Below are 12,638 nucleotides of genomic sequence, written 5' to 3'. Positions count from 1 at the left end.
ATCCTCCACTGCACTCCCTGGCCACAGCAGAGAGCTGGCCTGGAAGAGGGGCAACCAGGACAGAATCTGGCGCCCCGACCGGGACTAGAACCCGGTGTGCCGGCGCTGCAAGGTGGAGGATTAGCCTAGTGAGCCATGGCGCCGGCGAGAAAGGTTTTCCTTCTGTTGGTTCACTCCCCAAATGGCCACTACGGCAGGCACACTGCACCGATCCAAAGCCAGGAGCCAGGTGCTTCCTCCTGGTCTTCCATGCGGGTACAGGGCTCAAGCACTTGGGCCATCCTCCACTGCCTTACTGGGCCACAGCAGAGAACTGGACTGGAAGAGGAGCAACCAGGACAGAATCCAGCACCCCAACCAGGACTAGAACCCAGGGTGCCAGCACCACAGGCGGAGGATTAGCCTAGTGAGCTGCGGCGCCAGCAGTGGTCTGCTTTGTATTTGTACAACATAGGTCATGATTCCCAAGCTGCTTATATGTTCATGAAGATCAAGCAGTATGGAACAGATGTTTGGTCTAGCAGTTAAAACACCAGTTAGGATGGCTGGGTTCAAGTCCTGGATCCAGTCTCAATTCCAGCTTCCTGCTAATGTAGACTGTGGTAGGCAGCAGGTGATGATTCAAATAGTTGGGTCTCTGTCACCCACATGGGAGACCTCGGGTTGAATTTTCAGTTCTGGGCTTTGGCCTGGACCAGCTCCTGCTGTTGTAGGCATCTGGAGAAAGGAACCCATGGATGGGAGCTCCATCTGTCTCTCTCAAAAAAAATTTTTTTTTAATTTTCAAAGAGCAAGTACTATGCCTTACAGCTCTAAAATCCTTTCCTGTTCCCTCCAAAACCAAAGGTACAATCCTAGCAGATGATCAATACATATTTTTGAACAGCACTCAGAATAACCTGTACACATGAATATTAATTTATTTTTCGTATACCTGAGGCATAAACAGCAAAATTTGATGTCTTTGTGAACACCAGAGCTTAAAACTTAAATCTGTTCTCTTGTAAGTTTTTCAGAATAACAAAGCTCAGCTTAAAAAAAAAAAAAAAAGGTTCTTCAATATTATGTATGTATCCAGATCCCTTCGAGATCAAATACCTTCTAGGGATTACCATTTATAGAGATTTTCTATGGTCTGCAACTTAAATTCATACTTCATAATTCAAACATTCAACAGATGATAAAATATTACATAAGTACACATGCTGCAACTCCCCAAGGGAAAAAAATCATAATATGAAAGGAGAGATAGGGCAGACTACCACAAACACATAACACTTTGCTGGAAACCAAGTTGCAGTGTAGTTTTAAAAGAAGGTATGTAGGAGTAGAAACAAGAAAAAGAAGAACACAAAACCCTTTTTCTGGTGAGTATTCTGAATCTACAGTTCATCTCCCTGTGGACAGGGACATGGTCTCAGTGATCTAGACATTCTTAGCCATCTAGCACAACTCCTGGGAAAGGAGAATTCAAGAATTCTAGATTGAATGAATGAATAAATGCATAGGCCAATAAGTGAGTGAATATAAATAAAGGGACTAACAGGGGAGAAAAAATAAGATCCCGAGGCAGCCTACAAAATAAAAATTAAGACACGCACAACGATAAAGCTTTTCATGAAGGTTCAAGGAAATTCTATTAGACAAGTTAACCATGCTGCATTTTCACACTACAATGAGGGCAGGCTCCGCGTCCCCTTACCTGATGCACAGGCACTTTCTGCGGGGTGTTCTGGGGTGACGGGTGGAGCTGTGCCCAAGGCTGGTGATGAGGGTGAGGGGGTGAAGACTGGTGGTGCAAGCCTGGGTGGGGCTGCAGCGGAGGACAGGTGGGCAACTGCTGAAAAGACGGCTGCTGACCAGGATGTTGTTGGCCAGGTATCAGTCGTTCCTGGATTGCTTGTGGATCTGCAAGGCCAACACCAGGACAACCATTTGGTCTCATGTGCCCGGCCAACTCCCTCGGTGCCGAGGACATGCCCATAAACGAACGAGACTGCTGCATGTTTCTGGGGCCCATATTCCTCTGTCCGATTCCCATGGCACCAGGGGGCTGGTGAGACGGTTGAGGGTGGGGCATATTTGGATAACTGCCAACTTCCATTGGTATCCCAGCACTTCCGGGCCTGACTTGCGGAGGAGGAGTGCCTGCTGGATTACTCATTGCTTTCATGGGTGACATGGGAGGTGGAGAGGCATAAGTTCCCTGAGGCTGTGAAGGATGCATAGTTTGTGTGTTCATTTGGTTAAGTGAGCCACTGGGGTGGATGGGCTGCTGGTGCATTAGTCCTTGACCACTGTTTGATGGGAATCCTACAGCATTGGGGTATCTAGGTACGGACTGATTCATTGGAGTATTATTTGTAAGGCCTAAATTTTGATTCATCCCTGTATTGTTAACTAATCCCTGATTTAGGTTACTGTAAGGATATCGAGAATACTGCCCTGAGTTGTTTATAGTAGGAGAGGGGACTGTCTGGCTCCGAGAACTAAAGTTAAGGGTTTGTGGCCTAACAGCCCCTTGTTGAGGAGGATTCGGGGAGAATCTGGGACTGTGGGCAACGGATTCTCCATGGAGAGCAGTAGGGGGGTGATGATGGAACTGCTGCACCGAGTGACGCAAAGAAGGTGCCAAGCTGGGACTCTGCTGGGGCACGTGGGACAAGTGGCCAGGTCCTGAGGTGGCAATGAAAGGATTTCCCTGATTGAGGCCCTCTTGACCTTGGGAAAACTGGCTCATCCTCTGCTGTGGCTGCCCATGCTGCTGCATGGAAAAATCCCCACGTGCCAGATAGCTGCCCATCTGCTGCATGTGCTGAGGGTGGCCCTGTGCAGGGGGCCCCGACGGAGCCGGCTGTGGCGGCTGTGGCTGCGGCTGCGGCTGCTGCTGGTAGGGGGCTCGGATCTGGTCTGGTACCTGAACAGCCCGGGGACCCCACATGGAGCCACTGTCCACAAAAGACTGCCCGTGCCTTTCATTCTGCATGCCAGGGTAGACTCCCATCTGACCGCCGCCACTGCCACCATGGGGCACCTGAGGAACGGCAGGGGTGTGGTACTGCGAGTGTGGAGACGCCAGTCCGTTCCCAGGGGCATTGCTCATCATTCTGTTAGGCTGATCCATCAGATGCATCTTTTGTTGTTCGTACTGATTATAGTGATCAAAATGGGTCAACTTTGTTTGATTCTGATTAGTGGAGGGGTGATGAAGGGATGGCTGTAAAGAGGCAAAGCCTTGGTCTATCGGCATTTGCTGACCCATGGGATTTACTGGATTTTCCGGGTAGCCACATTCTCCAAGGCCTTCAAGGCCTTCACTGAAAATATTCCCATCCTCGCCAAAAAGACTCATCATTCCTGGATCCGCCATCTTCTTCCAACACACGGCTCTTCCAAACTACAGCTTGGGAGCTTGTCTGTGCTTCACTTCACTGAGGTGTTTGTCCTCAAAGCCTTTAATCCTTAACTAATCTTCTTCATGTCATTCCATATTTCTTTAATTCTCTTGGACCCTGCAGTGTCAGGCAAAGTCTGGATATAGGTCCTAGAAGGGAGTGGGAGGAGGGGAGGAGGAAGGAAGAAAACAAAGAATTAGGAACAAATGATAAAAATGGCCAGTATTTTACCCATTTGAATTTGGTTTCCATCAACAATACTAATCTAGCCCCCTTGCTGAGCTGTATTTTATAAATCTAGTTCACTTTAAGAGAAACTCATTAACTTCTACCAGAAGCATTATTATGATCTGTTACTTAGAAAGCAAGCAAAACACTAACCTTAACCTTAAATTAATCCATTCACTACACTTCCTAGCGTTCCATTCTTGGATGGAACAGAACAAAAGAACACAACACGAAGCAGCAGCAGCTGCCACAGCAGGCAAGCAGATGTATGAATATAGCCAAGCAGCCCATCTGCTGAACTAAAGCCCTGGAAATGCTCTGGTTACCAACAGCCCGCCCTTAACCTTATTCCCCTGAGCAGTGTAATCAGATGAGCAGCAGCGCACCAAGGGCTGTGAAAAGCTCAACTTAGTTAAATTGACTAGAGGATTATATAAATACCAAAATCAGTCATTTCGCACAAATTAGATATTTACAGCCCACATAGAACCACATAACAGCAGCAGAGGCATCCAACAAGGACGTGCCCCATAATGAAGGCGAAAAGCAAGCTTGAGGACAGTATAATAAATTCATAATTTCATTATGCTTAATGGCAGAAATATACAAGATTCAGAAAGAGACCAAAAGAAAAGCTTTCATTCTCCAAGAGGACCAATTTCACTCATGGCTCGGGGCCCACCACGTTCCCGGTCTGTGCCGCCGGCAGCAGCAGCCCAATCACCAGGCTCATTATTCACCCACAGGCGTGCTGGGCTCTGGTGATGGACCAGGATCCCACGTGACCACTCACAGAAACTCTAGCTGGATGCACACTTGCACAATCACTATTCTCCCTGGTAGAAACACAAAACTGTCCCCCAAACTAGTCAACATATTTTTAACAGAACAGAGTCCAAAATATCTGTGCAGCCCTCACTGTTGCCTTCAATCCTTTTGGTAGAATGCAGGACCCTAAACAGGTAGGCAGAAATGGGAGGCATACCCATGAGCTTCCTAGGTTCACTGATGAACACTCCACATTTTATTCAAACTCTTCCTAACAGACTTTGTGTCAAATTACGTAACCAATTTAGCAAAGACCTCAACAATGCAAACAGGAAAGTGTTTTTGTGGGGTGCTAATGAAACCAACAATCTATCTAATAAAGAACTAATTCACATGGGAAAAGAAATGCCTGAAATCTTAGACATCTTTGGAATTCAACTCATTTTTCCCCTCTTTTATAAGCACATTAAGCATTGTGTGACACTAGCCCACTTGAAAAAAAAAAAAAAAAAACAATATCTTGTTGAAGAATTTCCAAAGCAATGTTATAAACAGGCTCAGTCATAAATTCCACTGACACTCCTATAGGAGCGAGGGCTAACCAACACTGCTGAGGACAGTAAGACAGACAGAAATTCCCTTTCTGCCTGCCCTATTCTAACATATTCCTAACAAGGGGAGAATTTTGCTTACAGAAAATGTAAACAGCATTCCTGTTCACTGTCAGGACTACAGACAGAACACCTGAGAGGGTCTCCAGGTCTGTAGTTTTCAGGTGACAGCTGTCAGCTAAAGGCAAAGGTCTCCTCACTCCGCTGCTAACTGCCATAAATCTTCTGATCTACTTTCTCCAAATAGAGAGGTCAGACGGATGAAAATAAGGTGAGCATGAAAGCCGTTTTAGTAAAAACATGTTGCTGTAACTACTTATCTGCTTTAAAATCCAAACTAAAGAGAAGCAGAAATCTCCAGTGCTAAATGCAACAAATATTTATAAATTAAATTCACTCCTAAAAAGCTGACGGAGTCAGTCCTCATTTATTCAAGTTTCATTCTAACTTTCAAGAAAATAAATACTGGAATGGACTTGATAAAAGCTTAAACTAACCAAAATAACTTACCAAAATAACCTTTCAAACTAGTTTAAGAAAAAAAAAAAAGTCTACTTATATGTCCTGGGTGGCCCTGGGAGGAAATAACACTGGCTGGATGGGGCTCCTGGCCAGCTCCAATGGTAAAAGGACCCAGGGAGGGAGGAAGGTGCCCTCTCCTGCAAGCCCATTAAGCCCTGTGGCAAAGGCAGGGCCAGCTTGCAAAAGCAATGAAGGAGTTTTAACGGGCAGCAACAGGGGGGAAAGGAGTTACCTACAGGTATGGGAAGGAACAGAGCAGAGAGCCCTCAATGAGAGTGACAGCACACTTGGATCTGGCCTTCCATTTCCCTACTCCTTCCTACTGAGAACCCATTTCTTGCAGGCATGACAAAAAACAGTATTACATGCTATCAAGTAAGCATGTCACCCACCTCAACTTCAACCGCACTCAGGTGAGGCCAGGACAGAGAAACTCATCAGTAACTGCTCACACTCAGAGAACCACCAATGCCTTCTTGTCCCTTTTCTGACCTCAAGGCCCAGCTGGCAACTATGCCAGGAATCCATCTGGTAGCTGCATTCCATATTTCTGATTTGAGCTAATCTAATTAAATTATTTTGGTCTTTTTCATTTATTTGATCAAGACCATTTCAATGTTCACTTTCCCAAGTCACAGCTGCAACATATAATTTTATGATTCTACTAAGGATATTTGTGTAAAACTCCTTTTGAAGGCTTCTCCTTTCTCTACATCCAATGGCCATGTTTTCTATGTCAACACTATTCAATGGGCCACAAATAAGGGTCTTGTAGGTAATTTTCAATTTTCTAACAGCTACATTTTAAATGCAGCCCAAAAAAGAGTGAAACTGATTTCAGTAATTTCTATATAACCCAATATATGCAAAATACTGCCATTTCAACATGTAATCAATATTTCACCAGTGAGATAGTTTACAGTTTTTGGTACTGAGTCTTTGAAAGCCAATTTGCATTTTATGCAACTCAATTCCTATTTAGTATTCACATGAAAAATGTATACATGGGGCCTGTGGCTACCATAAAAAGTATTAAAAACAAGAGACAGAAACAGCAAATTAACAGTGGTATCAAACAATTCCCATTATCACTTGGATAATAAATTTTCAAATTGTATTTATGCCTGACGTGGCTTTAAATCAAATTATGTAAACTCTTCCAGCCAGCATTGTGGCACAGCGGGTTAGGCTACATATGTACCATGCCAGCAACCCATATGGGTGGTGGTTCAAGTCCTGGTTGCCCCATCTCTGAGCTAGCTCCCTGCTCATATGCCACGGAAGGCAGTGGAAGATGGCCAAATGCTTGGGCCCCTGCCACTCACGTGGGAGACCCAGATGAAGCTCCTGATTCCTGGCTTCCGTCTGTCCCAGCCCCAGCCATTGTGACCATTTGGGGAGTGAGCCAGCAGATGAAGATCTGTCTTTCAATCTCTCTCTTTCTGTAACTCTGCCTTTCAAGTAAACAAATCTTTTTTTAAAAAATTAACTCTCAGACAACATTTATTCATTCAGAATACATGCAATGAGTATCTACTGTGATCCAGGGAATGGTCTCGGTGTTAGAGACACCAGAGAACAAACACAAACAAAACCCCTCTCTCTCTCACAGAGCTTCCCACTCCCATTCATCCATAAATGATACATTTCTGAAATAAGAACTAAGATTTGTGAAGCTGAGCTATAAGAATTTAGGATACAAATTTACAAAATATTTCCTGGCAATTTATATTGATAAGGGTCTAACTAGATGTGACATTATACAGTAAGCAGCACAGATTCATATAATAAGACATGGATATTTCTACGCAGTGCCTACTAGCAAGCATAGTCTGAGACAAGAACTGAAGCGACAGTTGATAAAGTGTGTTTGGGGATGAGGAGGGGACACAATGAGACTGTTCAACTAACAGAGTCCCATAGGCAGAGGCAAATCAGTTAAAACATTTTAGAGCTGGCAAACATTTCGAAAACCTTCTAATTCAAATCCCCTCTCAATTCAACACATTGTGCTGCGAGGGGTACCTTTTATAGATTAAGAGGACTCAACACCTTGTACAATATTATCTTAGTGACAAACAATTCCCAAAGATGAAAGAAAAGAATGGCTAGAACAGGGGCCAGTGTTGTGACGCAGTGGATAAAGCCACCGCCTGCAACCCTGGCATCCCAAACAAATGTCATTTCTAGTCCCAGCTGTGCCACTTCCAGTCCTGCTCCCTGCTGTTGCACCTGGGAAAAGCAGCAGAAAATGGCCCAAGTACCTGGGCCCCTGTACCCACATGGGAGACCTGGAAGAAGTTCCTGGCTTTGATCTGGCCCAGCCCTAGCTGTTGCAGCCATTTGGGGCATGAAGCAGATGGAAGATCTCTCTAACTGTGCCTTTCAAATACATAAAAATAAGTATAAAAAAAAGAGAAAAGAATGGATAGAATGGCAGCTTATTGGTAAGGGCCAAATATTAAAGGCCTACATTGGGTCCATTTTATTCAGGGGTGGGTTACTGAAACAGTTGGCATCACCAAATGGAACTGTTTCCTTTCAAAGCATTTTATTTTATTTTATTTTATTTTATTTTATTTTTGACAGACAGAGTGGACAGTGAGAGAGAGAGACAGAGAGAAAGGTGTTCCTTTGCCGTTGGTTCACCCTCCAATGGCCGCCACGGCTGGCACGCTGCGGCCGGCGCACCGCGCTGATCCGATGGCAGGAGCCAGGTATTTATCCTGGTCTCCCATGGGGTGCAGGGCCCAAGGACTTGGGCCATCCTCCACTGCACTCCCTGGCCACAGCAGAGAGCTGGCCTGGAAGAGGGGCAACTGGGACAGAATCCGGCGCCCCGACCGGGACTCGAACCCGGCGTGCCGGCGCCACAAGGTGGAGGATTAGCCTAGTAAGCCGCAGCACCGGCCTCAAAGCATTTTAAAAATATACTATATCTAACTTACAGGAAGCAAGCATGTATCAGCACCAAATTAGGGCTATTGATGAATTTTTAGCAGCAGGATGAAAACAGCCAGATCCAAACAAGTAAATGGCACAGAGAATTGAGATGAAAAAACTATGGGTGCACAAGAAATTGAGAAAAATAAGTTGTGAAAATATTAATATCTTGAAAAATACATTTATATAACTTGTTATTAAATTATAAACTAAAATTTACCTTTTATTAAGTTATACATTTGATGTAGATTTATATAAATATATAATATAATGGACTCTGTCCTCTCAACATACATCACAAACAACTCAGCTGCTACACTGTTTTCAAAGGAGAATGGCACTTGTGTGGCAGAATTTCAATTTGGCACCACAGTGATGTAGAACCTTTTTGTCACAAGTGTGAACTGGAAACCTAGCAAGGAAATAGATGAATACAAAACATTTTTCACGTGCAAAATATTTCCCATAGTTCAACAACTTTTCATCTGTGTTCGCAAAATGCCATCAAAGGTAACTTTGCTCATAAATCTCTAACACATGTGGGTAAGTGTGAAGCCATGGGATATTTATCTATTAGATGCTGAAGACTATTCTGCTGTTACATAGCTTGATTTTGAATTGTTCTCTTTTAATCTCCCTCCTCCACTCCAAAAAGTCTAAGGTACATAACAGGACTGTGACACTGATTCTGGGGAGGTGCAGCACATATCAGAATTTCCAAGGGAGCATCAACAGCTGGAAAAACAGCACCTCACCCCCTCACCGCCCCGTGAGACACTGCTCACTCATCCAGGTGACAAACCATAGCAAGGAGAGAAAGGGTCCACGAGCTGACAGGTGGACACACTGAAGATAAAGGGCCAACTCCGCTGAACCTGTGTTCAAAATTAAGTCCTTTCAGCTAGATATATGGATGGCAATGGACAACAATGTCTGCCCCAGCCCCAGAACCATCAAGGGGAGGGAAGAGCTATCTGGTGTTACCAACATCTGCACAGCAGTTTGCCATAAGCAAGGTCCAGATTTGCCTCATGGACCAAATGATGCCCTCTGCAAACCCCCTGGCCAAGACTACATTTTCTTCCTCATTAGCATGCTTGGCGGTGCTGGCACACCAGGACTGGACTGAGCCAGCAATCACTAGCCACATATCACTATTTAAATTAATTAAGATGAAATAAAACTTAAAACTCAGTTCCTTACTCAAACAAGCCACACTGCCAAGTACTCAACAGACACATGTGGTTGGTGGCTACTTGCTGGACAGCAAACATTTCCATCACTGCAGACAGTTCTATGGACAGCACCACTGTGTGTTTCTTACAGGTCACATTTTTAGACAAAGATCATGTGAAATAGTAGCCATCCTCTTTTATGAAAAATAGTTTCTCTTCAAGATCAGGATTCTTTTAAAGGTCTCTCTCTACCCACTTGTGAAGAAATATATGATTTTCCTTCCATATATTATATGTTAACTACACTTTCAACCTATAAACTTCTCCTTTCTGTAGTATCTCCCAAAATGTTTCTATTTATTAATACATAAGTAATTTTCACCATGTCTCAGGTACAGTACAAAATTCCACAAAGATTTAGAAAGATAAAAGCAGGATGGGAAATCTTAAAGAAGTCTGTTAGTCTGAGTACCCTATGAAAAATAAAATAAAAAAGATAAGAGACTGCATTGATACCTTCCATTTATATCACTATTACCTCTGATTTTGCTGACATTGCTTGAAGAGACATATTTGTAGTAGGGAAAACTATGCTCTGAATTGACATCGTATACAGCAATGCTACATTTTATGTCAGCACTCCCTATGGCAGCTAAGGGTATTTCTATCTACCCCTTCACTCTAAACAATGGGATAGATTCTTCTGACAGCATCCATGTAAAAAAGATTTAGTGAATGCCTACTTGGGGGAAAAGCACTTCACGGGCACTGAGTATCCAGCACTGAACAAAACAGGCATGACTCTGCCCTCATGCAGCCTACTACTAATAGACACCCCTCAGGTGTGTCTCATAGTCAACTGTTGCCCTACCTGCATCTCCTCAGTATCTCCTATCTCCTCCTCCTTCCCATTCACATTATCTCTGATGTAGTCACTCTTTCCTGGTTCAGTTAAGAACCAAAAGAAAAAAAAAAAAAATGAGAAGTCTAACTGGTTCTCCCAAGGCCTTAACACTTATGCTGCTGATCAAATGATCTCCTAAAGCACAGACTGCAATCATGTCTCTTCCGGATGAAAATCTTTAAAGGACTTTCCACAGCTTCCAGGACAGAGTCCAAATGCTCTGCTGTGGGTAAAGGCCCTTTGTATTCCTACCCCTGGGGATCTCTCTGTTTTCAGCTCCCCAAGCCCCCCTCCCCCTCCTCTGGAGCATGACAAGGACCCTCAATAGGTATACCTAAGCACTGCAAGTTTTCCACCCTATCTTTGCTGTTTCACACCTTCCTGGTCTTCACATCTGCTTTCTCTTCTTCTTTGGCCTCCTTACCCCAGACCCCTCACTGTGCGGCCTGGCCTCTTTTTCCACTCAGTTCTTTGTTACCACCTGTCTGGGAAGCTTCCGACCTTCAAGCCCTCCCTCCTCAAGCCCTTGCCACACAAGAGCTACAAAGCAGGAAACACACTACTGTTCTTTGTTTGTTTGCCTGCACCTCCCTCCCTCTCTCTCTCTTTCTCTCCCTCATCTAGTCCTGCCATTTGAGTTAGGTCCTGGGACAGCATCATGGGACCCACAACCTCCCCCTCTCCACCGGGAGCTCATGAAAGATGCAGAATCTCACACTCACACCCAAACTCCCGAACCTGCCTTTTGTTAACGAGGGCCCCAGGTGCCTACTGTGCCTGTGAAAGTGTGCTAAGTTCTGCTAAGTTCTGCTCTCAGGCCCGGGCTGACCACTCCACCAACATTAGAAAGAATCATCAACAACAAATAAGACTTGTGCTGAAGAAGTACAGGGCTAGGAATACAAAGACATGACACTTAAAGAAGGAAAGGTAATAAAGGCATTTGTGACTAACAAACAATACTAACTTCATCCAAAGAATCATGAGCAGCCATTAGTGACAAATTTTAATCTATAAAGGTTTACAAGCAGTGGGTCTCTAAAGGTGGTTTAATTTTAAAGATATGCCCATCTGCTTGCCAATCATTTCTGCAATACAGTAAAAAAAAAAATGCAGTTAACCTCAATATCTAATGCTGCATGTTACATAACATGCTATTTCATCGGTTTCTTGCAGAATTTTTTTCAGTTATTTCCACATAGCTTTGAGGAGTTTGTATATTCTGAGCCACCTTGCAGATAAAGAAAATGCTTTTCTCCTAAATATAGACCTGGAGTTAATATGTTTTCTTTCAAAGCAACTAATGAGATAGCACTTGGCTAAGAGCTTATACTAAGTGCATGCTCATCGTACTGATTTTTTTCCCATGCAGTCAAAAGGAGTATATTACCCCATACATAAGTCCTATCCCTAAGCACAAGAATCACGGAAATTATGTCCTTGAGACAATGGTCTGTATACCCTGAAACTCACCATTCAAATATAACTCCCAGAAACTAACTCCTTTAAAGAGTAAGCCCACTGACAAGCAGCCAGCACCTTGATCCTAAGAGTTAGCTGCCCTGTTGGACACTAGGAAAACACATCCCGTATGGTCTTCTTCCCATACACAACTTAACATGGCTAAGCACACGCTGGCTTGCAAGCTAACAACACCAGAAGCACTCACCACCATATGGAAGGCAAGAAATGAGAAGAAACGTGTGTCTACACACACATATATAGGCACACATACACACACACACACACACACACACATATATGTATCTACTTTTACCATTTCTGTGTATAGAGAAAACACGTGCCTATTTAAAACGTGTTTGTACTCCATACCTTTTAATGTTCTCCTGACCAATGTTAATTTTTCCATGGAGGAGGGGAAAAGTAAATAAAGAGACAGGTCCAAAGTAAATAGCAATTTTTTAAGTTAATTTATTTGGGACAGGAAAAAGACAAATTTCAGAAATGTATTTCAACCTACCTGGCAGGTATGTTTATAGCGCAGACTGATAGAAGAATAATATAAACTGGCACACCACTAGGATGTACTGTTTGTAATACAGTAAAATATCCTTATCCTGGGATATTTTAA

The 12,638-nt window shown here is 43.7% G+C and overlaps 2 protein-coding genes across 9 annotated transcripts in view; both read right to left on the bottom strand.

Moving 5' to 3' along the window:
• Window positions 1-3,544, bottom strand: part of CHD7 (chromodomain helicase DNA binding protein 7) — a 130,712-nt gene extending 127,168 nt beyond the window's left edge. For 6 of the 8 annotated variants that reach the window (XM_051843757.3, XM_051843760.3, XM_051843758.3 and 3 more), the window contains exon 1: window positions 1,703-3,544. In XM_051843757.3, the coding sequence (XP_051699717.2) occupies window positions 1,703-3,370 (1,668 nt within the window). In that variant the 5' untranslated portion in view covers window positions 3,371-3,544. The remainder of the gene's footprint in view (window positions 1-1,702) is intronic. The other 2 variants (XM_017341323.4, XM_089335284.1) reach the window with 1 other exon arrangement.
• The window catches only part of LOC149126220 (uncharacterized), a 70,929-nt gene continuing 61,791 nt past the window's right edge, over window positions 3,501-12,638 (bottom strand). The window contains exon 5 of the mRNA XM_089336188.1: window positions 3,501-3,544. The gene's annotated coding sequence lies outside the window, so the exon portion shown is untranslated. The remainder of the gene's footprint in view (window positions 3,545-12,638) is intronic.

This window comes from Oryctolagus cuniculus, chromosome 6 (assembly GCF_051225735.1).
Source record: "Oryctolagus cuniculus isolate XC-2025 breed Fujian yellow rabbit chromosome 6, ASM5122573v1, whole genome shotgun sequence".
In the NCBI taxonomy this organism is placed as follows: Eukaryota; Metazoa; Chordata; class Mammalia; order Lagomorpha; family Leporidae; genus Oryctolagus; species Oryctolagus cuniculus.
Note: the sequence above shows the minus strand (reverse complement) of the source record. Positions and strands in the feature narration are given on the sequence as shown.